Source organism: Hippocampus zosterae, chromosome 2, assembly GCF_025434085.1.
Source record: "Hippocampus zosterae strain Florida chromosome 2, ASM2543408v3, whole genome shotgun sequence".
Classification (NCBI taxonomy): Eukaryota; Metazoa; Chordata; class Actinopteri; order Syngnathiformes; family Syngnathidae; genus Hippocampus; species Hippocampus zosterae.
This window is the reverse complement of record NC_067452.1, coordinates 34883570-34909541: the sequence shown is the minus strand read 5'-3', so window position 1 is coordinate 34909541 and position 25972 is coordinate 34883570. Positions and strand designations below refer to the sequence as shown.

The 25972-nt window shown below is 43.9% G+C and overlaps 1 protein-coding gene across 2 annotated transcripts in view; it reads right to left on the bottom strand.

Moving 5' to 3' along the window:
* Window positions 1-25972, bottom strand: part of lamb2 (laminin, beta 2 (laminin S)) — a 52078-nt gene that overhangs the window by 3852 nt on the left and 22254 nt on the right. Inside the window, exons 3-30 of one of the 2 annotated variants that reach the window (XM_052050604.1) lie at window positions 22020-22189; window positions 21625-21760; window positions 20085-20158; window positions 19814-20002; window positions 19492-19555; window positions 17431-17633; window positions 17210-17330; window positions 16145-16333; window positions 14648-14827; window positions 13346-13458; window positions 12620-12699; window positions 11450-11585; window positions 11214-11372; window positions 10001-10128; window positions 8562-8694; window positions 8284-8476; window positions 8012-8155; window positions 6839-7070; window positions 6447-6616; window positions 6153-6188; window positions 4654-4878; window positions 3684-3901; window positions 2987-3083; window positions 2594-2775; window positions 2317-2507; window positions 1216-1400; window positions 339-580; window positions 26-229 (exon numbers count right to left, since the gene is read on the bottom strand). In XM_052050604.1, coding sequence (XP_051906564.1) covers window positions 26-229; window positions 339-580; window positions 1216-1400; window positions 2317-2507; window positions 2594-2775; window positions 2987-3083; window positions 3684-3901; window positions 4654-4878; window positions 6153-6188; window positions 6447-6616; window positions 6839-7070; window positions 8012-8155; window positions 8284-8476; window positions 8562-8694; window positions 10001-10128; window positions 11214-11372; window positions 11450-11585; window positions 12620-12699; window positions 13346-13458; window positions 14648-14827; window positions 16145-16333; window positions 17210-17330; window positions 17431-17633; window positions 19492-19555; window positions 19814-20002; window positions 20085-20158; window positions 21625-21760; window positions 22020-22189 — 4394 coding nt within the window. The remainder of the gene's footprint in view (window positions 1-25; window positions 230-338; window positions 581-1215; window positions 1401-2316; window positions 2508-2593; window positions 2776-2986; window positions 3084-3683; window positions 3902-4653; window positions 4879-6152; window positions 6189-6446; window positions 6617-6838; window positions 7071-8011; window positions 8156-8283; window positions 8477-8561; window positions 8695-10000; window positions 10129-11213; window positions 11373-11449; window positions 11586-12619; window positions 12700-13345; window positions 13459-14647; window positions 14828-16144; window positions 16334-17209; window positions 17331-17430; window positions 17634-19491; window positions 19556-19813; window positions 20003-20084; window positions 20159-21624; window positions 21761-22019; window positions 22190-25972) is intronic. The other variant, XM_052050612.1, reaches the window with a different exon arrangement.

Here is a 25972-nt window from a genome sequence, read left to right as displayed (position 1 = left end):
GAACGAACGTTACATGCTTTCATACCTTGGTAACGAGTCCTTCCACTTCTCCCATGGCTTTGTTGAGTTCCTTCTCGGCATGCTTGGCTCTCTCCAAAGCATTGTCAGCTGCCGCCACAGCACCGTTACAGTTTAGGCCTCCACAGTGACGGTTCCCTTCATCGTCACGGCAACCCGCACCTCCGCAAGGGCTTTCCGCACAGGGAGCGTCGTCCGTTGTACCACAAACCTGTCGTGGGACAGTTTTGTTTTTTCATTGATAATAACCGTTCACATATGCATAAAAATAACAGTTACACATCAGCATCATTCATACTTATCATCGACCAAGATCAGACCTTCTCATTGATCTTCCGCAAGTCCAGATTCTGGACTTTGGTCTTGATTTCTCCCATCGAGCGTTTGTTGGCGGCATTTCTACGGTTGAAGTCGTCCTTCTTAACAGAGATGAGGCGCTCGGTGCGACGGCGGGTGTCTGCCGATTGGCTGACTGTGCTGGGCCTGTTCACGGTCGACTGGTTGGCACGTCGCTCAGCGTCCCAAGACTTGTTGTGGGAGGTACGAATGCTGTCGTATGCGCCTGGTAGAAAAAAGAAGACAAATAGGAGAAATAGCACATTATGTAAATTACAGACATTTAGGAATCAGAGTGCATCTTTATTCAACAGAATTTTGTATTTAATACAGAGTATTGATTTAACTGTGCAACGTAGGTGTAAGGATAAACCTGTCCTCCTGTCCTCACTCCTCTTAGTTTGTCTCTCATTTGTCATTCAAATGGCATGGCTGGGATGTGATTTATTATTATTATTTTTTAATCGGCGAGTTAGGCCTTCATGATTAAGATTTGGGAACTTTGACTAGCAACAAGTGGTCTGGCAAATCAGGAAAAAGAATCCAATGAAATCTGTTACTTTACTGGTATGTTTCTATTTGGTAGATATCTAAACGGTTGTTTGAGTTATATAGTTTTATTCTAAATCCTCAATGTCTATGTCTGTGGTTTATAACTTTAATATGATGATATAAATTGGAATTTGAAAAAAAAAAAAAAAGCACAACGGGGTATCTCAGTAGTTGGCACCGCACAATTTTTTAAGTCATGAACGATACATTTTTAAAGTACAGGTATAATACATACATAAGAGTTTTATGAAAAGGATTTTGTAATGACACATTTGCAAAATTAAATAATAATAATGATAATAAGCTCACCGAGGAAATTTGAGTTTTTTAGGATATCAAGCTGGTGATGGAGCTGCTCTGAGGTAAGGTTCAGTTCTCTGGCCTCTCTCTCTAGAGAACTCAGCTCCTTGCTTGCCTCCGAGTTGCTGTCCTGGACGACAGTCAGATCTCCTTCCAGACGGTTCAAAGTGTCGGTGGTGTCGCCGATCTGAGATCTAAGGAAAAAGGGCAAGTAGTTGTAAATGGATTTTAGTCATAAAACATGTTGTGATTTATAATATACAATTTTTAAACGTTGACGCAATGGAGACTAACATACGACTCAATCCATTTAAGACCATCAAGATATAATTTATATTGTTGTGATATAGAAAAGCAGAGAAGTGGCAAAGCTTCCAGAAGATAAACAAGAACACTTACAAAGTTGTGGCACAATCACGTTAAAGCCGACTTGAACGCTAATTGCCACACAACATCCACCTAACGCAAGATCATCTTTACCTAATTCACTGCAATTGACAGCTTTTGAATCATGTCCACCTTATATTGCAGAAGTGGAGTGTTCGATTCCAGGCCCCGGCCTTCCTTTGTGGAGTTTGCATGTTCTCTCTGGGTTTTCTACGGGTACTACCGTTTCTTCCCACATTCCAAAATCATGTGTGGCAGGCTCATGTAACACTCTAAATTGTCTCGAAGTGTGATTGGGAGTGCGAACAGTTGTTCTTCTATGTGTGCCCTGTGATTGGTTGGCAACCGGTTCAGGTCACATATATCCCAATTTGAGTTCAAGTGAGCTGGACCACTTAAAGCCTCATAAAATCGCTACTATTCGCCATTTTTGTGACTCTTTTTCATCCAAAATGAAATTGGAAGTTTGTCTGGCAATTTGACTTTTTTTCCCTCCTTGAAACATTGCAAAAACAATCGTTTTTATTCTTGTATATTTTTGCTCATGCAAAAATGTGAAACCCCACCCCCCACCCCGCCCCTGGCCACAATGGTATTAGAGGGATCGCCACACTTGTTGGAACTACAGTTTGTATGGTGTGCGCTGTCACACATTAAACCTGAGAGCGATATCTGCATGCATTACACTGATTAAAATCAATAAAGTCATAAAGGAACCTGTACCTAAGCTGTTCAATCAGCTCCATCAGAGAGGTAACGGCGGCAGCAGTGGCATTGCGTGAGTTGACGATACTTTGAGCTCGGGACAGTTTCTCCTCGAGGTCCCTGAAAGCCTTCTCATATGGGCCGGTAAGGCCAGTGGTCTGAATCTCATGGGCCCGCTCTGCCAAAGCCCTGGTGCGCACCGCCAGGTCCTTTTGTAAGAGAAAATATTTTTGCTCCATTGATGACATTTCATCCCACCCCATCTAACTATAAACCTCGAAGTAAGATCCTGCACCTGGACAACGCGGTCCCAGTCCCCAAAGCATTGATGGCAGGGCTGGCAGTTGGGGAAGACGCCAGAGAAACCTCGGGCACATTGGTCACAGCGGACACCCGACACCCCCTGCTGGCATACGCAATGACCCGTGACTCGGTTGCACTGAGACGTCTCAATCCCTCGCCAGTCGCAGTCACAAGCTGTTAAGAGGGCCAGAGAAGAGGAAATGAAGTCAACACCTGCACCCTCATAATTCTATTTGTGGTATAGAGACAAATATGCTCTGCCACCATCTCGTGGGAATCAAGTTCATGTTGAAGTGAGTCAAGCGGCTTCATTTACAACAAAAGTAGTGCTTTGATGCCATCTTGTGGCATCAAGATGTATATTACTTTGGCTCATGGTGCTGACCTCTACACTGTGTCCGAGGGTCTCCCCAGTAGTTCTCCTGACAGTCTGTGCAGGTTTTCCCACCGAATCCATCACGGCACTGACACTGTCCACTAAACTGAAAAAAATAAATAAATGGAGAAATGGAAATGAAAAAAAGTTTACAAAATTACAAGTAGTGTGACCTTCTTGACTTCTGCTGTTACACAAAGGAGAATTTGATTTTTTTTTTTTGGTGGGGGGGGGGCTTCTGCGACTACTGCACAACATTTTGGAGTTCTCAGACCTTATTATTTGCCTCATTCAACCTACTAAGATCAAAGAGCACCAAAAACTCAGTTCTGATCTTTTTACTGGACTCCCTCAAAAGATCATCACACAGCTGCAGTGCATTCAGAACTCTGCAACTCGGGTTTTGACCACAACAAACAGATGATATGTAGTTCCATTATTTGTCCGTTCTGAAATTCAAAATCCAAACAGAGGAGGTTGAACAGTATCCCGAGGCAGATTGTCCTTCAAGGTTCCCCCACAAATAGTCATGTTCACAAAATCAGGTTACACTTGGTGTCGGGTGTCTTGCTCGAGACTTGTGCTCGGAACAGCCCCACATTTCATATTTTGTATCCCGTACCAATTCTACTTTTTGGTCAATACGTGTATTGAACTCAAGTTCTTTTCTGCCATGATGTTTCATTTCGTGTGTACTTGTATGTACCTCGTTACATGATGAGGTGACCGAGTTGTGGGGGTCACAATTGCAGGGTTCGCAGCCTTTGCCACTAGCTAGGTTCCAGTGGCCGGGGGAGCAATGGTCACACGTCTGACCGATGACGTTTGGTAGACATTGGCACTGGCCTGTTTGCCGTTGACACACGCAGTCCTCACGCTCCATACACTGGCTGCGCTCCGTACCAAGGAAGTTACATATGCATTCTAAAGTGCACATGGGGGATAAGCATATCATTATTTATCCATCCATCCATTTTCTGAACCGCTTTATCTTCACAAGGGTCGCGGAGGTGCTGAAGCCTATCCCAGCCGTCTTCGGGCAGTAGGCGGGGGACACCCTGAACTGGTTGCCAGCCAATCACAGGGCACACAGAGACAAACAACCATACGCGCTCACACTCACACCTGGGGACAATTTGGCGTAGACCAAACATACAGCCCGCGGGCCGTAATTGGCCCACAAGGAGGTTCAATCAGGGCCGCAGGATAATTTAAAAGTGAAAAATTCATAAAAGACATGGAATGACTACTTTTAATAAGATGCAATTCATGGAGTATCCACTAGATCTGTTTATTAAATTTCAAAATTTCATAATGTTCTTTGCTATAAATCACCAAAATAAGGAAAGACATTATTTTGGTGATTTATAGCAGAGTATGGTATAATTTTAATGGTGCGGCAAATGTGAAAAAGGGTTTAACACCCCTGATTTAGAGTGTTCAATCAGTCTGGCATGCATGGTTTTGGAATGTGGGAGGAAACCGGAGCACCCGGAGAAAACCCACGCAGGCCCGGGGAGAACATGCAAACTCCACACAGGGAGCTGGAATTGAACCCGGTACCTCTGTGCTGTGAGGTTGACGCGCTAACCACTGGACCACCGGGCCGCCCTATCATTATTTATTTGAAATACAAAAAATGTTAGGGCAGCAGGAAGGGTCAAAAAGTGACTTACTCCTGCAGTTGCGTCTTGAAGCATCTCCGAAATAACCACTTTTGCAGACGCCGCAGTCGGGTCCTTCCGTGTTGTAAAGGCATTTCCTGCACTCGCCAATCCGCCGGTCGCACGCGTCAATGTCGGACATGTCTATGTTGTTGTTGCACTGGCACGGCCGGCAGCCTCCCCCGGGCTGAGAAGGGTTGCCATAGTAACCGGGAGCACACGCCTCACATCGAGTACCTAAATTGAGAGAGAAACGCAGATCAGTCAGGCCGGAGGAAGTGGTTTTGTTCATCGCGATGTCCATCTCTCCAATTAAAAAGACTATTCGATACGTAGCTGAATTCCTGGAGTGCGATTCAGTTCGAGGGCGGTACGTTTTAAAGTTCAAAGATTCAATTTGAGAAGTTACAGTTCCGTTCAAGAGGGTGACGTGCAATAAGTTGCTTGTTGAAAGGAGACAATCGTTTTACGTTTTATGCGAATGAACTTGTCAGTACTGTAAATGCGGCATTTCAAGGTCGGTTCTCAAACAAACTCAGGAGAATGAATTTACGCAGAGCAGACCAAGTGTCTCTTTGGGAGAACGCAGTAAATGCAGTTAATTTGTACAATTAGCATTACAATAATGTACAGTAGTTGCATCCAGGTATAGCTCGACCGTTTGAATGCCAGTACTCTCTTAACCGTGTTCCACACCGTGATGCGTGACTGGAAAAATACCTGGCATATTTGAGTCTGGCAGAAGGGAGGACAAGAGGAAATTTGAGAAAGAGGCAATGAGAAGGTGGGGAAAGATGAAACAGTCACATTCATAAAGCCTTGGGAGGGGAAAAGATGAAAGTTGGACGCGAGTGGCAAAAGTGAAGGAGTATCAGCTCTTTTGTTGGTTGTGGAGGTGATTTCCAATGTTACAAAGTCAGAGATGAAGAATGAACAGTTCTTCAAACAGAGTTGACATCAATCACAGACTTGCCTCACAACCCCCCCCCCCCCCCCCCCCCCGCCCCAACTACAAAACAAAAAAGGACATCTTGGTCAGATCCTTGAATGGGGGGTGGGGGGGGGGCGACATCTACATACAGGTTCAGAAAGTAAGAATGCATGGTTGGAAAGACCAACGATGTACCCCACAAGACCTACAGTATACGAAACACAAATTGAAGCACAATTTATTTGCGACTGCAGGAAACAGTCAAACGAACGTCTCATGACGCTTTCGATAAGAAATCTCAATGTGGGGTACAATTGCATCCCGTAACAAGACACATGGTAAGCCTCAGAAAGTGGTCAGCTGACATTTTAATAGCAGTGTCCACGGTACTACGTAATGCTCAGCACAGGCACTCACAAAGAAAACTAATTTGTGGAGGCATGTCTGAGCACCTTGGAACAAACAGGGTGCAAAAGCAAAGCATGCATGGCCAGGACATGGTGGAAAATAAAGACAGATTTGTGGTGCAGTTGGCAGGGCTGGACGGTCAATTCCATTTTTTTTTTTTTTTTTTACTCACGTTTACAAATGGTTAGCCTGGAGCGTTTAACAATCCCTGTACCAGTAATACAGGGGAGGGAGGAAACAACAAAACGTTAGATATTTAAAGTACCGGATTAAAATTGGCCATCATTTGACCTTGCTCTGGAAAGAAAGTGAAACCATAAGTTTAAAATATTAAATCCAGCACTTTGCTTCATGGAATAGTTCTCTTTGCTCACTTTAAAAGGTTCAATTTACCATTTCAATGAGCGGAAGACGCTGTCAAAACCCTCAAAACTACCGGAGAGCAACTCATCATAGATCCGTTTACCTGTGTATCCCTGGTTACAGTTGCAGACAATTTGCCGGTTACGGTTGTCTTGGTAACAGGATGCTGCAAAATGCCGTCCACTGGTGGGGCCGTCCGGACAGGGGCACGGGCGACACCAGCCGCCAGCTGCTACGCCCAGGATTGGGTTACCATAGTAACCATTGGCACACCTATAGAAACAGCAAAGTCGAGACAGTCAGAGCATTTGGTAAACTCTGCACTTTGTAAAGACGTGGGGAAAAAAATCGCACTCTGATGGTTGCCATTATCCTTTTCTGGGACAGCGGTTACGACAGTGGACAGTTTATCAGGTTATCATTATTTGTGCATTGCAACCCGAATAAATTAAACAGGAACAAATTGTCTGGCGACATGACACAGTAAGACGTCACCTGTCGCACTTGTCTCCTCCGGTGTTGTCCCTACAGCGAATGCACGCGCCGCTCCTCTGGTCACACTCGTCGGCGTGGCCGTTGCATTGGCAGGGGCGACAGTTGGGGAAGCCCCAGTGACCTGCCTGGCATCTGTCGCACTGCTGGCCAAACGCTCCGGGGCGACACTGGCATAGCCCGGTGTACTTGTCACATAGCCGAGTGAGCGAGCCTTCCACGCTGCAACCGCAGGCTGCACGGAGAGAGGAGGAAACGGGACGAGCGTGACATGAAAGATGGATATGGATCGATTTTGCATTTCAAGATCTCAAATAAAGAGGACTGAGGTGGGGGATTTTCTGAATGCGAAATAATGAACACCGGTAGATGGCGCTCGTGTACAGTAAGTCACACTTTGGTACTGTAATGCAGAAATACTGTAGATGGAAAACGGGTGAAACTAACACTTACTAAATGTAGTGCATTTGACAATTCTTTTCATTATTGTATTAAGTTGACATTATTAAACGTTACATCGTAGTTATTGTATAATTATATACTGTAGTACTTCATGGTTAAGTGAAGAATGTACCAGTTATTCATACTCGGGTCACATTTTGGTACATATTTGTTTGTCCAACTTTTTTTTCATTTGTTTATTTATTTACTGTGTTTATTTTTTATCAAAAACCATACATTTTCAAAATAGGAATAACTATGAAAATGTTTCGGGTTATGTCAGAAGTTACCCAGATCCATGTGCAAGGATGCAAAAGATTGCATTTCCTCAAACTTGTAAGGGATAAGATGGTTATTATTTTTTTCCTCTTCAACACATCATTTTACAGAAGGTATAGAGAACCTTCAAGATTTCTTTCTATGTTATATTATTGATCCAGATCTGTGAAATTTACAAACATGAATTTTATCCTGCTAAAACAATTCGTGACTAAGTCTGAACATGTTAATTTGGTTTCATTTTGGAAAAAAAGCTTTTCAAATACAAATGTACTTAAAATGTAACCAGATAACAGTATTAATTTTTTTTTTGAAAAAAAATTATATCTATATCAGTTAGTTCATTGGTAACGCAAAACAATACGATTTTATGTCAAAAACGCTAATCGCCCATCAGTAGCCTCCATATGGATCACGAGAAAAATAGAGCCCCAGTTTTAAAAAATCTCTTCTCACCAATGCAGCCTGAGGGTCCAAAACCGTAAGTTCCTGGGGCACACTGTTCGCACCGTCGACCAATCACATTGGGCCTGCAGCGACACTGACCCCCGCGGACATCGCACACTGAGCTGATGGAACCCTGGGGGTCGCAGTTACAAGCTGGAGGGAAACGCAGATTGCAGAACACCCGAGGATGGGTTCACAAAGAAAAATAAATGCGACGAGGGGGATTCATAGGTTCACTGTACCATGATTGAATCAAATTAAAAGTGTGTCTCCGTACTCACGCAAAGCCCCGTCGTTAATAACAGCCGACATGCTTGCGATTAGCTTAGCACAGGTGTCAGTCATGGAAGGGTGGGTCACGCTCTTCGACCCCTCGTGGCAACGGTACCGCTCATAGATCTGTTTCCTGTTGCTGGAAGCCAAGTCCCCGGCGTTGAAGAGCTCCATGGAAGAGTGACGAGGCATCAAGGCAATCTGGAGCGAAGAGGCACGCTCACAAAAGTGACCGGGGAACGACGTTGTCGTGTGGAATGAGACAAAAGGAAAGAATCGTCCTCACAGAGTCGATGAGGAGGACGGCATTGGCCGCGCCATTAAGGACAGCATTGGCGTCCTGATAGCGTCTGAACTCGAAGCGAATGGTATATGTCACACCTCTCTCCAGACACACAGGCTGAGGAGGAACCATGAACCTAAGGATATGTTTAAAAAAAAAAGAAGATTAAATCCTACAGTCATATTGGTTTTTACCCTGAGTGGGATGTGATGTCATTTTCAGTCGACAGTAAGTAGCAAAATGCGTTTTTAAAGGCATTAACTGTACGTGAACAATAATGAAGTTTCCAAATTGATTTTCCAGAAAATAATAACTTTTTACTGTTAAAATTTGCTAAATAAGTTTAGTATCCCTTTAAGCCTGGAAAGTAAATACGATACTAACTATAGCTAGCAGATGGGAGCATTGCGTCTCTTTTGATCACCACATCAATGCTTGTGAACATGGTGGATTGATGGAAATTCGTAGTTACAAGCAATGATGGAGAGTAAATATTTAAATTTACAAGTAGAAGCGCTTAAATAACGTATATACATACACAAACATACTTGAATGGAATGATGCACACATGCGACTAAACACTACTATTACTATATAGCGCACAAATAGTTTGTAAAGTTTGTCAAATGTAAAAACACATTTTCATTGCGTATTTTATAGTAGAAAAGGATGTTTGATGTGTCACTAAAACAAAAATAATTATCATAAAGTTGATTGTTTTGCATAAAACATATCTTTCCACAAAAAGCTTGTTTTCTGCACTCTTTGGTACAAAATAAGTGATTTGATTCAATGAAACCACATTTGAATGCTGATTACAAAAAAAGAATATTGAGAACAAAGTTGGTAGTTTCTGTTTACATACGCCAATATTTGGTGAGCCTTAAAAGATCAGTAAGAATGCCATTTTTTGAAACGTATGGCATTGAAAGGGTTCTAGCATGACAACATCCTAAGTGTTTATCATTCCAGATCAATATATACAGTAGCCAAAGTACTGAATACTGAAAAGCATGTATCTTGCATATATAAGAAATCCGAATATAGAGACCCCTGTTTACTTTTAAAAGTCCTATATTAGTTCTGTCAATCGATGAAATTATCCCAGCGGAGCTTTTTAGACTACAACAGAGAAATTGAATTCCCGGTAGTCTTGCTTGGCCAGACAATGGGGAAATTCCAGTTGTATAGGAGCAAATTTACGTTATTTATTACACCAGCCAATAACAATGAGCACAATAAGCAGGACGACTACTGTACATGAATGAATAAATACTACCTAAGCTGAAGTGAATATGAGAGGGGAAAAAAAGTCAGCAAGGCTGTGCGGCACTCGCAACACTCTACACCATAAATACTTCACACAGAAGTAGTTCTGAATGTTTTTCCACCATCCCAATATTTTGCGGTTGAGTGTGTGCATGTGCGCTAGAGCAACAAACCTGGCTCCAGCGGGCAGGGCGACAACTAGTTTGTCATCATTTGGAATTGTGTTCCCACAGGGGCTGCTGGTTGGAATCGGGCCTGGACGGATGACTGTGATTCGTACTTCTTCCCAGTCCCGGGGCATCTGGAATAGATGAATGTCATGAGGCGATGGATGTCATCTACAAAGTTGATCTTTGTATCAGACAAAAATATTCAGATAGCTGGCCATTACACCAACAGGAAGTAACATTGCACTTTGTGTCAATAAAAGCTTTCAATCATCTGGGAAACATTTTGGAGCGTGTCTGTGGGAATGCCTTTCCATTTGCTCACATAAATTTAGAATTAAGATTTAAGGGTAATATATAGCGGCCTGGTGGTCGACTGGTTAGCATGTCGGCCTCAGAGTGCAGGGGTGCAAGGTTCAATTCCGGCTCCGCCCTCCCTGTGTAGAGTTTGTAAGTCCTCCCTGTTGCTGTGTGGGTTTTCTCCGGGTACTCTGGTTTCCTCCCACATTCCAAAAACATGCATGGCAGGCTAATAGAACACTGTAAATTGTCCCTAAGTGTGAGTGTGAGCGCGGATGGTTGTTCGTCTCTGTGTGCCCTGCGATTTGCTGGCAACCGGTTCAGGGTGTCCCCTGGCTACTGCCCGGAGACAGCTGGGATAGGCTGAGGCACTCCCCGCGCCCCTTGTGAGGATAATCCATCCATCCATCTTCTACCGCTTATCCGGGGCCGGGTCGCGGGGGCAACAGCTTTAGCAGGGAAGCCCAGACTTCCCTCTCCCTAGCTACTTCTTCCAGCTCTCCCCAGGGGATCCCGAGGCGTTCCCAGGCCAGCTGGGTGACATAGTCTCTCCAGCGTGTCCTGGGTCTTCCTCGGGGTCTCCTCCCGGTGGGACATGCCCGGAACACCTCACCAGGGAGGCGTTTAGGAGGGATCCGAATCAGATGCCCAAGCCACCTCATCTGGCTCCTCTCGATGTGGAGGAGAAGCGGCTCGACTCGGAGCCCCTCCCGGATGACCGAGCTTCTCACCTTATCTCTAAGGGAGAGCCCGGACACCCTGCGGAAAAAACTCATTTCGGCCGCTTGTATCCGGGATCTCGTTCTTTCGGTCACGACCCATAGCTCGTGACCATAGATGAGGGATTGGAAATAGATAATGGACAAACAGATAAATTGATGAGGTGTGTCTAAACACTTTGGTCTTGAAATATACCCACCTGTGACTCATAGCGAATGAGCAGGTCATACTCCATGGAATAAGGGATGTTGCTGATGATGAACTCAAGAGTGCCACCTTCGGGTATGCGGGCAAACCCGATACCTGTCCATGTGGCCGGACGCCCTTGCTGGTGTTCCCTGGTCTCCAGTGTGCAGCCCTGATAGAAGACGAATATGTTCTTTTGCGCAATTTAATGTGTCATGTCATAGATGTTCCTTCGATCAAAAATCTCACCTGACCCATTTTGGCCAACTCAGCTTCATACAGGAGGTAATCCAGAGCCATGAAGAAATAGCCAGACTCCACCTGTGTACACTGGCGTCCTGTCATGTGACTGCGGCAGCGACACTGTCCGCTATCGATGGAGCACCTATGGAGAACACATGATTTTACATAAAGTACTACTTTTATTCATTTGTTTTATTTATTTTTTTATTCACAAATAGACTTTAGTCCTAAACCAAGTGGATAAATTGGCCCATATTTCAACGTCAATAATTGCTGATGAATGAATGATGATAATGTAGTGACTTCTATATATATAATTCACCACCAACTGCAAACGTATGAATGCAATGTTGCATATGCATGTCAGAGAGTTCACGATTTGGTAACGGGGTAGAAATAATTGCAGTCCCTTTAAGGACCGCCATGTTTATCTGCTGGTTTCTATGGAAACCGACTTTCGGCGGGTCTCGGTTGGCGCGGGAAGTTTTTGCTGCTCTTTGTGCTAATAAAAAAAATGACACACTCTCTCTGAGCGCGAACGTGAGAAATTATCGCTTTCTTCGCGTTGCTACAATTTCCACAATAATGTAAATGGATACAGTTGTTTTGGATACACTTGATGATCCCAACGTTCGATCTAATAGAGAAAATGTGGCCAGAATGTACTTACAATGCAATATGTGATTTGTTTTTCTTTTTTGCATTAAGTAATTAAAGTGGACATTTAATCGCAGGGAACACAGAGACGAACAACCAGCTCACATTTACACCTAGGGAAACTTTTTGACTGTCAATTAGTCTGCCATGCATGTTTTTTGGAATGTGGGGGGAAACCGGAGTACCCGGAGAAAACCCACGCAGCCCCGGGGAGGACATGCAAACACCACACAAGAAGGTCGGCGCTGGAATCGAACCCGGTACCTCTGCACTGTGAGGTCGACACGCTAACCACTTGACCACCGCTCTGCCTCTCTCTCTTTTTCTCTCTCTCTCGCTCTCTCTCTCTCTCTCTCTCTCTCTCTCTCTCTCTCTCTCTCTCTCTCGTGCCAAATATATTTGTCATTATTATTCAGCGCTGACATTTAAATAAGAGGATGTTCAACTCTAGAGCCACAGACTAAACAGGAGGCTACTGACACTCAATTTATGAGAATCTGCTCAGTTAACATCACTCACTGGTTATCCAGAGCAGCTCCACTGTCACATTCACAGCCTCGGCAGCCATTCAGGTCAAGACTCAGGCCCCAGTGTTCTGGCTGGGAGAGATAGATAAACAGATAAAACGAGGGCTAGGGACGGAGAGAAGAAATCTTGGCAACTGAAAACGTCACCCGTCATTCTCTAAAAGAAGTGTTTGAGTCACACAGATTGAAGCCAACCCTGTAATCTCAAAGACTAACATTCACAGCTTTGTGGTATATCATCACTGTCTGGTTCCTGTTATTTAACATTTTGAGTTGTCTTCTCTTTCAAAAGAGTGGTTGTGTTTTCGATGATGCAGCAACCACATTTAGAAGGCAGCTTCATTGTTTCAAGTACTTTAACTCTTTCCCACTCAATGATTTCTTGTTTTACGTAAATGAAGATCCACTTTCAGACCTGACCATTTTTAGGCAGATAGAAACCCACACCAAGTGGACTACCCTAAAATACCTCAACTAAATTTAGACAGAGAGTCCAGGCAGGAGCTCACATTCCTGCCAACGCTATTCCTGGATGAGTGGGACAAGACGGACAGTGAAAACAAACTTGAGGAAAGGACGTCAACAATAATAAGGAGTAACTAATAGTGCAAAACTGAGTCAATGGGATGTGATTTTCATTCAGCAAGTTCAGTAATTAGGGAGCAGAATGCCAGTTGTAAACCGATGACCTTCATCGGCACGACGGTGAGCGCCTTACCGGACATTGATCACAGCTTCGTCCGGTGACAAGACGCTTGCAGAAGCAGTCGCCACTGACCGCGTCGCACTGGGTGCTGCCCGCCACCGTTCCCCTGTGGTCACACCGGCAAGCTGCGGGAGGAAACAGAACCTTTTTTTCCAATACTTGTAAAAAAAAAAATAATAATAATAATTAAATACCATCAGGTCATTCTTCAGATATTTCTTTTGTTCTTTTTTTTTTTTTTGCGCATTCCAAAGCACGTCTGCATAGGAATTACAAAACTCAGAACTGAAAGAAGTGTATTGTGGTTAGTAACATAAATAAACAAACAAACAAACAAACAAGGGCGTGCGGCCCGGTGTTCCAGTGGTTAGCACGTCGGCTTCACAGTGCAGAGGTGACGGGTCCAATTCCAGCTCCGGCCTCCCTGTGTGGAGTTTGCATGTTCTCCCCGGGCCTGCGTGGATTTTCTCCGGGTGCTCCGGTTTCCTCCCACATTCCAAAAACATGCGTGGCAGGCTGATTGGGCACTCTAAATTGTCCCTCTGTGTGAGTGTGGGAGTGGATGGTTGTTCGTCTCTGTGTGCCCTGCGATTGGCTGGCAACTGATTCAGGGTGTCCCCCGCCTACTGCCCGAAGAAGGCTGGGATAGGCTCCAGCATCCCCCGCGACCCTAGTGAGGATCAAGCGGTTCGGAAAATGGATGGATGGACAAACAAGGGCTGCCCGGTGGGCCGGTGGTTAGTGCGTTGACTTCACAGTGCAGAGGTATTCGATCGGGTTCGATTTCAGCTCCGGCCGCAGTTTGCATGTTCTCCCAGTGCCTGCGTGGGTTTTCTCCGGGTACTCCGGTTTCCTCACACATTCCAAAAAACATGCATGGCAGGCTGCTTGAACACTCCAAATTGTTCCTAGGTGTGAATGTGAACGCGAATGGTTGTTTGTCTCTGTGAGCCCTGCGATTGGCTGGCAACCAGTTCAGTGTGCCCCCCGCCTACTACCCGAAGACCGCTCGGATAGGCTCCAGCACCCCCGTGACCCTTATGAGGATTAAGCGGATCGGAAAATGAATGAATGAATAAATAAACAAACAGGGCAGCTAAATGGGTCTGCCTTACCGATTTGAGGTCCAAAGAGTAATGTTAAAATGTATGCATCTAAATGAACAATGCACGGCAGTAAAAGGTTTAAATTGTAAGTGAAAGTTCAATTGAAGAAATGGGCTTGACTAAATTGACTTTGGCTTCCATGACGGGAAACAAGCACAACTTCAAAAGCATGTGGATGAGGTCAATACTTGTACTTGTGCGTACTCACGCTGGCAGCCCTGAGGGTTGTCGGCACTGAGGCCAAAGTAGCCCTTCCGACACTTGTCACAGCGTTGGCCCTCGACGTTGGCCTTGCAGCGACACTGACCGGCCACCATGCCCAACGTCGGCGCTGTGTGGCTGTCACACATGCCTCCATTCTCGGAACCTTCCGGATCACAGTCACAAGCTGGGGGAGGCACAATGGGATGGGTTTAAGGATGATCTGTGATTACCTTTAGGAATCGTACGTGCTCACATATTGCCATTCGCTATTGGCTATTGTCTGATCAGATATAATAATACATTATATTTGAAAGCGCTTTTCATCACACTCAAAGACACTTTACAAGAGCTTAAAACAAGGGATAAAAATGTGCATTTAAAACAAGCATACATAATTTACAAAAGCACGTTTAGATGAATGCCCTGCGATTGGCTGGCAACCGATTCAGGGTGTCCCCCGCCTACTGCCCGAAGACAGCTGGGATAGGCTCCAGCACCCCCCGCGACCCGAGTGAGGATCAAGCGGCTCGGAAGATGAATGAATGAACGTTTAGATGAACAAAAGAAAAATGGGTAAAAGAGATTAAAAGGTATTAAAAGCATTGCGGAACAGGTGAGTTTTAAGGAATGAGTTGAAGGATTGGAGGTCAGTACAGTTGAGGATGTGTTTTGGTAGAGCGTTCCAGAGGGCGGGGGCGGCGACAGAGAAGGCTCGGTCCCCCCCAGGTTTTGAGCTTGGTCACGGGGATGGCGAGGAGGTTTTGTGTTTGAGGAGCGGAGATTGCGGGAAGGAGTGTATTGGTAAAGAAGGTCGGAAAGATAGGAGGGGGCCTGATTGCGAAGGCCTTTATAGGTGAGTGGGAGCAGTTTAAATTGAATACGCCGGGGAACTGGGAGCCAGTGGAGGTTTTTAAGGACGGGGGTGATGTGATCACGAGTGCGGGTGTGGGTGAGTAGGCGGGCGGTGGCATTCTGGATGTACTGCAGTTTATTGAGGAGTTTGGAGGTTGTACCATAGAGCATGCTATTGCAGTAGTCAAGGAGGTGATGAAGGTGTGGATGAGGGTTTGAGCAGCATTGAAAGAAACGAGACGAGAAATGTTTTTGAGGTGTTGTTGGTGTGTTGGTGGTTGTTTGGGTGAGGGACCGAGGACCGATTGTTGATAAGCAGTTGAGATGTAGTACAGTTAAGAGTGAGAAAGTTTGTTTGCAACCAGGATTTGGCATCTGAAAGACAGTTAGACAGGGTGGAGTGGGTTGTTGGGGTCAATGATTTGGTGGATATAAGATAAGATATCCTTTATTCGTCCCACACTGGGGAAATTTACAGCCTCCAGCAGCAAGAATGTATGTAGAAAGAAGAAAGAAGAAAGAGAAAAAAAACAACAAACATCTTTCAATTAAATGTACAATTAAATGTAAATATGTACAATTGGACATCATCAGCGTAGGAGTGGAACTGGAGACCATGATGACGTGTGATTGCAGACATTGCACTCACCTACGCAAACCAGAGGGTCCCGGATGTCTTTGAACGGTTCTTTGTAGTAAAAAGGTTTGCACAATTCACAGTTTCGGCCCATCGTGTTGTGCAGACAGTCATCGCACACGCCTCCGCTGACATTGCCCGTGGCCAAATATACCGCCATGTCAAAATGGCAGACTGATGAGTGGCTATTGCAATTGCACTCTGAAAAACCAACAAACACCCTCGTCAGGCTAAGGGCACACACCTCGAAAAATGTTGTCAATCAAAGGCAATGCTCAATCATTTTTAAAACATGGAATGATTACGAGGCTTCATCGTTTACTTGATGCATTTTTCACCTGACTTAGAATCCTTACTCGCCTGGTGTCACATTCATCTTTTTTTAAATGTGAATTTTTACAAGGCAAAGTAATTGCGAGTATTGGATTTTACAGATTTTTATTTGGTGCGGAGGGTGTAATTTAAGTGATATTACAAAAGTGACTATAACGAAACAAAGGCTTTGGCAGGAAGTCGTGTACAGGTTATAGCAAATGGCTTCTGCGTTAAAGGGCTACGCTCTTTCTGGTGTGAGTTCAATCCCAGAGCTGGACGAACAGTTTACTTTGAGATGATACCTTTCAAAATTCAAATGTCATGGAATAATTTAGTTAAAAATCAACAGAACTTTATTCATACAGCACCGCACAACAATCGCAGCTGTAGGAAAGCGCTGTGCATTTAGTCTTCTTTTATATGCTGTGTGTAAAATGTAGAAAAAAGAAGTGCTCATTGCTATGATTTTGCAATGCTGTCCTTTAAAATATCAAATAAGTATTTTGAATAGAATTCTCTTTTGATGTGCAAAAGCACCAAATTGCGATTCGAAAATTGGGAGAAAAAGCTGAACCCCTTTACCAACCACTGTATGAGAATGAAGAACGTCATATACTGTACGTCAAATCAAATATAATAAATAAAAGACATACTATTTTATTTCACCAATTGAATTTGTTCCAAATGAAAAGGTTCTTGTACTTTCCACGCCACTGATTTCAGAGACGAATCTTAAAATCAGTATTTCAGTGGCGGACTCACTTTTGCACGCGTTGGTGTTGCGGCCCTCGGCGGGTCTCCATGGCATGTCGTTGTAGAAGTCCTCACAGTGCTCACAGTTCAAACCTTTCGTGTTGTGATTACACACACACTTGCCGTGAACCTACAATCACCGATTGAGGGAGCGTCAGGACTCATTCTGAGAGACATGTCGATTTTAGAAAGCAAAAAAAAACAAATCCGTTTGTTCGGCGAATGCGCACCATTCCTTCTATGTCACCCCTGATGCCGTCGATTGGGGCGCACTCCGAGGCGTGGCCATAGCAAAAGCAATTTCCACGCACAACCAGCTCGTACATAGCGTAGTAATACTTTTCTTTGATTTCAGGTCTGGGATCCAGCAGGTTGTCTCCCAGTGTGTGAAGTTTGGTGAAATTCACCCTCAAGTTGGTGATTTTTAGCTGGTCTGTTGAGCAAAACAAAATGGAGATGACATTATGGTTCAATTAAACTGGATATGGAACTGTACTCTAATGTTTGTCAAGGTGGTGATAAACAAGCCGAAAAAGTCCCTATTGGGCGACGAGACCGTGCACACATGAGTGAGTGTACAACAACCCCGCTGGAGGAGGTGAGGGCAAACAGAGCATGACGGAGCCGAGTGCGTGGCATTCGCATCAAAAAAAGTTACGTATCTGATTTGTCCTTTGAACTAGTTAGTTCACTTAAAGTGTGGGAGAACTGTATTTATGTATACAGTTCTCTATACTGTATTTTACATCCTGTATGGGATGTAAAATACAGGATGTAAAATACAGTATAAATATTAAGACAATACGGATTTGTTCTTCCACACCAAACCTTGCTTTAGACCAGGGGTCTCAAACTCAATTGGGGGCCGCTGGAGTTAGGGTCACGGCACAGTTAGTGATTGGTTGAAGGTCAGAAACTATGTGTTTACTATTTATCATTTAGCATGGTGGTAGTGCTAACGCATACAGAATCCATATCAAACTAGCGTAGGCCGCAGTAACCTTAAACTTTCATATCAAGGCGGGGGCCACGAACTAGCATCCAGCGGGTCGCATTTGGCCCGCGGGCCGCATGTTGAACACCGGACACTTTAGACATTTTTATTATCTAATGGAGATAACACAGTACTTTACTGTCCTTTTGACAAGAGGGTTTGAGCAACAATAAGTTGACGGGGTTTTTTTGGGGGGGGGTTTCCATATAATCTTTTTTGCTGAAGCAAAAAGCTCTTACCCAGCTGCCAGTTTCGGCTATCGTTTCAGCCTTCGTCGGAGCTTGTCACTGCTTCCTTGTTACGTATCTTAAAAACAGCTGTCCGGGTCGGGAACCCTTCAAAATAAGACTCCCCAACCCTTTGCCGCCGTTGAAGCAATATGTTCCAGGTGTATGGGAGCAAAAAGCCCCCTCTTCCCTGATGATGGTGCCACTTGGTGATGGTGCCTTATTTCGATTGCCTCCTTGAACCATCTTTTGAATTTATTGCTTTCTGATGTGATGACTTTCCATTCTCCCAGTCCATGATGCGATTATTTCATCTGCAGTGAGTGCACTGTTATGTCTAATTTCTTGTTTTCCTGTTGTGATTTTTGCTTTTCTGTTCTAGTACAGTATAAGATTATAACCCTAATTAAACCAATCAGCAGACAAGATGAATGTCACAGCGCTGGTTTTGAGCAATGCCGGGCCCAAAGTGATGCATGAACTAACCTGCAGAGTGACTCGATTTTCGGCTTGAGAGGAAAATTAGGAGTCATCACTTGGGTCACTCAATTGCAGATAAATATTGTACGAGAAGATAAATGCAGCTCATGCATTGAACTTGAATATCCTGTTTGAGGGGAGAAACTCTCATGTTGCGGACGGCGTTAACATGAGGTCCAAGACAGTTACTCTCTGTGGGGCACAAACAACTGATTTTGCCATGTATGCACAAAGGCATGGTTCACACAGCCAGGAAGCGCAGATGTCGTGTGGTGCAGATGGGTCAAAAGAACTCCTTATGTTGCTTCCAAGTTGGTTGACGGTTGATTGATGCTGATTTCAGCTGCGTTCATTCAACCAACCATCTGGGATCAGAAATCATTTATAATTTCGTACCAGAAGAGACATTTGGCAGGGAGGGAGTGAGAAAAAGGATGAGCAGCTAAGACAGTATGTCACAGTGTGTCTCGCCAGCTATCTTGTGTCAGACAGTGTTTGATCATGTTCATGCTTCGACATGTAACAATGAGCAATTGGTGGAAATTTGATGAATTTGATAACATTTGCAAGCGGCCCAGAGGGAGACCTACTCTGGATGTTTGGGCTATATGGATCCTCAATCCTGATGGCTGGATCCAACACCCTGTAGATAACCTAGACCAGGAACAAACATTTCATGCACAATTTACTACCAATGTTGGAAACAGTAAACATCATCCTTTTTAAATGAACAATTTTGAAGGATGGCTGTTTGAGTGCTCTATAAATACAGTTGAGTTGAGTATTTTGATAGTCAGTCTATGAGTTCATGAAAAAGGAGATTTTTTTTTAATAATGTCACAGCAATCCGAATATAAGCAAATCCCAATAAAAAAATATAACAAATGAAATCCAGTGTGATTCCTTACTCACTTCTCCCTCTGTGGATGGCTCGATGTCGGAATAACGCGATTCGCAGATAACATCGTTGATGCTGTGCAGAGCACCCTGGGATACACCAGGGAAGTTGGCGGCGCAGTCATGGGAAAAATAACGGTAGATCTGCCACGTGCGACCAAAATCGGCCGAACGCTCAATCAGCAAGGCTGCTGGACGGAATGTCTGCCAGAAAAAAAAGCAAAAGAAAATCATGAGCACTTAGATTTATTTTTTGGGGGGGGGTTGCAAAGTATTTTGAAGTTACCTTGAAAGTCATAATGAGGTGAGTGAAATGAAACTCCGCCTCCAGGTCCAGTTGGATATTTACATTTGACTTTCCTGCAAAATAGAGAGAGGTACATACGTGTCTCCATTTTTTTTAATCAGTTTATAGATTATAGTCGTTTCATACTGCAGTATTTTGTATCTATTTTTCAGAAAATCATTCTAACCGATAACCGATTAGTGCCTCGATAACGATATCCTGACAGATGATAAACCTTTAACATTTAAAAAGGTGCAGATGTTTCTGGAACGAACAATTCATTTGGTGGGCATGTCTATCATGAGGAGACCCCAGAGCTGGGGCTGCAAGGGCCCATTAGTTGCTGTTCGCACCTTTAATGACCCCCGAATTGTGTGCCAATCCGGTGAAAGGATAATACGAATTTCCCATTACCACAATTATATATTTTAAGATTGTGGCAGAGCACGGGGGTCAGCAACCTTTTCGAAATTGAAAGCTACTTCTTGGATACTGATGAATTTGGAGGGCTACCATTTCGGACACACATTGTCGAAATAAATTTGCTAAAAATCCCTTTTTAATAATAAATTATGAATATTCATCACCAGTGTGAATATATTCATCATGCTTCTCCTGGTTGTCCAAATGTTATCTTAAATCTGGTGAACTTCAAAATTCATTCTTGCCACAGTTCACTTGACCAAAGATTATCCCCCTCGGATGGTTTACATTACAGGGGTGCCCATTAGGTAGATCCTGATCTACCGGTAGATCTAAGACAGGTCCCAAGTAGATCCGAGGAGTGTCGAGAAGAAAAAAAACAAACAACCATTTGTGTGTCTTTGTACATGTTAGTAATATATTTTTTGTGTTAATATACACTGCACACTAATCAATTTATCAGTCTCATTTTCACTAAAAAATATATTTTAAAAATAAAATAAAGCGGGTAAATCTTAAATTTGTGTGTGTGTGTGTGTGTGTGTGTGTGTGTGTGTGTGTGTGTGTGCGTGCGCGCGCCAGTAAGGGTAGATCCCGTGAGGTTAGTTGATCGAAAAGTAGATCTTCGATCCAAAAAGTTTGGGCACTCCTGGTTTACAATGAAAGGTGAATCATACTCGGCCTCTAATCAACGGCTGACAAGCACAGGAAAGGAAAAATCGGAAAAGGAAGGAGGAAGGGTGCGACACGGCTCCATGGAGGGTAAAAGGTGGAGAGAGAGAGAGAGAGAGAGAGAGAGAGAGAGAGAGAGAGAGAGAGAGAGAAAGAATTCCATTTTAACGTACATATCCCGTTTTAATGGAAAATATGCGCACAGATGATAATCCCCCCCTCTTCCCAGCCCCTCCCCCTGCAAGTATGAATACTAATACAGTAAATGACCTTTCAAGCCAGTGAGTGAAACCACTATAGACATGGAAAAGCCGCCACGTTGTCATGGAGATACAAAAGCATCTGTGACTAAAAATAACCACAGTTCTTCTCTTTCCTCCTCTGTGCGATTCTGTTTTATTCCGGCTCGGGTGATGGTGCCATACGGCTGGGGACAATGCGGTACCGTTTTCGGACTGCCACCAAGACTTCTTGCGATGAGGCTTGAAGGCGGTGATCACGTTCTCTATGCGGTGATTGATGGTGTTGTAAACGGGGTCGTAAGGCCGTCTGGAATCACAGTCGAAACATTTCTTCTCCTCCTGCATTGGGGTTGAAGGGTCGAAAGGTGAGAGCAAGCCACAAAAAAAAAAATAACCTGACAAAAATGACATGGGCGTCATATCGACCAGTATTTTTTCTATGAGGTAGAAGTTACAAAAGGTATTTATGAAGTATGTCTCTCTCAAACTTTAAAGTTTGCTCAACCGTGTGAGTGAGAATAATGCTCTTGAGTGCTCCTAATAGTGAGATATATTTGTGAAATATAAACTCCAGACAAAATCACACACCCGAACTCACCTGCAGGTGACTGACAATGCAGTAGGGCTCCTTCCTCCTCATGCCGCACGTGGATGAGGCCTTCAGGTTCTTCTCTCGTCCAACCAGCAGGTCCCCCGTTGCCGGGTAACAGCTGCCATGGGCACATCCGTGGTTGCGGTCGGGCTCCTGGCCGGCAGCTGTAGCCAAAACTGAAGGTAGATGAGAGGGAGGGCGGCGGGAAATGAATCACAGTGCACAGGAAGCAGCAGAGCAGAACATGATTGCCGGATAGCAGCGACTGACTTTTTTTTTTTTTCAAAGAAACTCTTTTAATGGCAATCTATACACTTAAAAGAAGGCTCGACATTTTAATGAATTTTTGGGGGGCGGGGGCATAACTGGTGAATCCTGTAAATACCAGTCACTGATGATGTCGTGGTAACCTTGACTGATTTCAGTAAGTGCTCTGAGATTAACTAGCGATCCAGTCCAGGGTGTAGTTTGCCTTTTGCTCAAAGTCAGCTGGGATAAGCTCCAGCGAGCCCGCATCCCTGAACAGGATAAGCCGTATAGAAAACGGATGGATTGATTTTTATGAACGATGTAAATGTGCAAATTGCAATCAATATGACTATTTCAATTGAACACGCTGAGACGCTGTTATCGTTATTGAACCTGATCATCTTTTGTGCTTATGTAGGATCAACGTTGGATAATTTATTTCCAAAATGTGAAGCTATAGTAAACATACATTTACCGTATACCGTATGTCAGGCATGTCCAAAGTCCGGCCCGCGGTCGAATTTCATCCGGCCCTCGACCCCTGTCATACAATCAGTGCCGTCTGGCCCGCAGGTTGGGCGCAATGGAACACGTGTTGCATTGACTGAGGTCTCGTAGACTGGTGAGTGATGTTTCATAGAGTACTGCTTCCCTCTAGTGGCTAAATGAGTAATAGCATTCACTAAATGAGTTATAGCATTTAGACACTAGAGGGCATCACTCACGAGTTAACAAGACATCACTCCGTGTTTATATTGACTGATATGTCATATTTCAAATGATCCTTGCAGTTGTGGATATGTGTATTGCTTGTTCATTTCCCTGTTGTTCGAGTCAAAGGTTTTGTGACTATTGAAAAGTCACGGTGATACATTTTATGTTTCAAATCAATCAATTTGCACTCAGGAGACTTCTGTTTAAGAAAAAGTCAAGTGAATAAGCAGTTGCATGTGATATACCTGTTTCAAATGAACCAAAAGAAATTCTTAAGATTGTTGAAATTAAAATAAAAATGGAAATGTGAAACAGACTGGCTTACTAAAATTTGTTGAACAATATTGTTGTTCAATGTAAAGAATGTCAGCCAAGGTCGGCCCCCCCGACATTTTACCACATAAAATCTGGCCCCCTTGGCAAAAAGTTTGGACACCCCTGCCGTATGTGATGCCTCACCTGTCAGAGTTACCACAAAATGACAACTTTACAACGTTATTTTTGTGATTGCATTACACGCCAATTCCAATACCGTTCAGGATTTTATGACACCAATCCTGCAACTGAAAGCAGTGTCACCTCCTCTTTTTTTTGTTTAATTTTGCAGGTGACAAATGTTTGGGCCTATTTTCGCATAAGAGAAGGAGAGCGATGGTGTGACACACTACTGTAAGCAAGGCAGTGTGACTGCACTGTCGTGCTATGCGTGGGATTACGTTAAAATAAAACCTTTCAGACTTTTGTGACAACCCGAAGCAGGCGGCTGACTTTTTTTTTCATCTGTCTCCATGCTACAGGCACAAGTTTGACTGCATGATGTTATGAGGGAAATTTGCGAGAGTAGAGTGGAGACCCATGGGTCGTTCTGTCAAGTCCATAGCAAGTCCACAGCAGGTGGTTCTAATCCTTGCTCCATTATGCGACCATTCTCAATGGGAATATGCTACAGTGGAAGCTTGAAGGGATCAAATATCATCAAGAGAAACTAATACATAGATGATGGCGAAAATGAGACCTACGGGCAGTTGTTACCACAAAACAAAGTCATTTTTAAAGAGACGAAACTGACCCAAACTGGCACTAAGAGGAGCACAGACCTCCATGTCTAAATTGTGTTATTCATGCATCAGTGTCTTAGAAACTAACACAATGGTTAAAAAAATAAAGTAAAAAAAGGAGGAGGGAGGGGCCGTGTTCTAGAACAGGAGAAGGCACAATTATCAGATAATTAGAGATTGATCGATTGAGTGAGTTTTGATGTCTCCCTCACCCACCACCACTTTCTGTAGATTCCCCATAACACAACTCCTTAGCGAAGAATCACTTAGCAATACAAAACTGATATGGAAACATTAGAATATGCAGAGACATTCTCTAAAATAATAACTAGAAAATGCAATTTCTGTTGAAATTGTGTGTGAATACCGACAAGCTAGCACTGAATTGAAAAGTACTACTTTATTTGTTGAAATGTTCAGTCGGAAATGGAGAATGTTACAATGATGGGTTGTTGATGAAATGCTAACAGTTAGCGGTAGTATGCTAAAATAGACAACACGCTCAGGCGAAAAAGGTTTGACATGTTGCCCTGTATTAAAGTACTATTTTCAGTTAAAACTGATAAAATGCTAAGATGCTAGTAATTGGCATGCTAACATATTGTAAGATAGAAACTTGAATGCATAAAGTGCCGAGGGAAAATAATTTCCCCTTTTTCTGGTACTACTGAGGAAATGCTATTATGCTAACTGTTGGTATGAGACGTGACATAATCATGACCAGAGGAAACAATGCACAAACGTCTGGAATGAGTTCATCAGTTTAACGGTAGAATAGTTTGAATTGGTTTCGAGCCGATTAGAAAAATGTGGAAATATCTCAATTAGCAAACGTCATTGGAAATGTGTGTCAGCTTTCATAATATCCACTCAAATACCAAACGCGGTTTATCCCACCCCAAAGTTCAGAGTCTGGGTGTCATCCTCGACAGCACGCTAGCTAATCCAAGATCACCTGAGTGTTGTTACTTGACCAGACAATTTTCATCCATCCATTCATAAATTTTTTGATCCGCTTTATCCTCACAAGGGTCGCGGGGAGTGCTGGAGCCTATCCCAGCTGTCTTCGGGCAGTAGGCAGGGGACACCCTGAACCGGTTGCCAGCCAATCGCACGGCACACAGAGACGAACAACCATCCGCGGTCACACTCACATCTATGGACAATTTGGAGTGTTCAATCAGCATGCATGTCAACCTGCCATGCATGTTTTTTGGAATGTGGGAGGAAACCAGAGTACCCAGAGAAAACCCACGCAGGCACAGGGAGAACAACCACAGCTGGAATCGAACCCGGTACCTCTGCGCTGTGAGGTCGACGCACTAACGACTGGACCACCGGGCCGCAGTGACCATTTCCCACACACCAAAAGCAATTCTTGTTGACTCTCGGATTATATCCCACATGGAGCGCGACAATTGTAAAACCGACACCATCCAGGAATCCCTCTTCTTCTCATGCAGCATTACTGGCTCCCGCTAAGCTATCAAATGCATCGCTTCCAAGCTCAAACTTCCTTTTAATGTTTTACACTCTTGCATGACAACAACTGAAGCCAACTGTCGTAAGCAGGGCTGAAATTGACATAAATTAATTGAAAATGTATGCTTTATGGTCGACCAGATGATCCATCTGATTAAACAAATCTTCACTGTCGTTTAATAGGCATTCCGAACATACTGTACTAAAACGAGTTGTATCGAAACCGATTCCACTATGAAGCTGGAATCTAATTTGAGAGTTGGAATGGGTCAACTCTCTTTCCTTCCTAAGAGCAGGTTCCACCCTCCCACAAAGCTCTGTTGAAATCAGCGGGGGAATACGTAATCTGCTGAACAGATTTATAAATGGCACAGAGCCTCCTGGATGGAAGTAATTACCAACAAAAGCAGTGAGTGATACGAGTCGAGCCAGAGGTGCGCGACTCCTACTTATCTT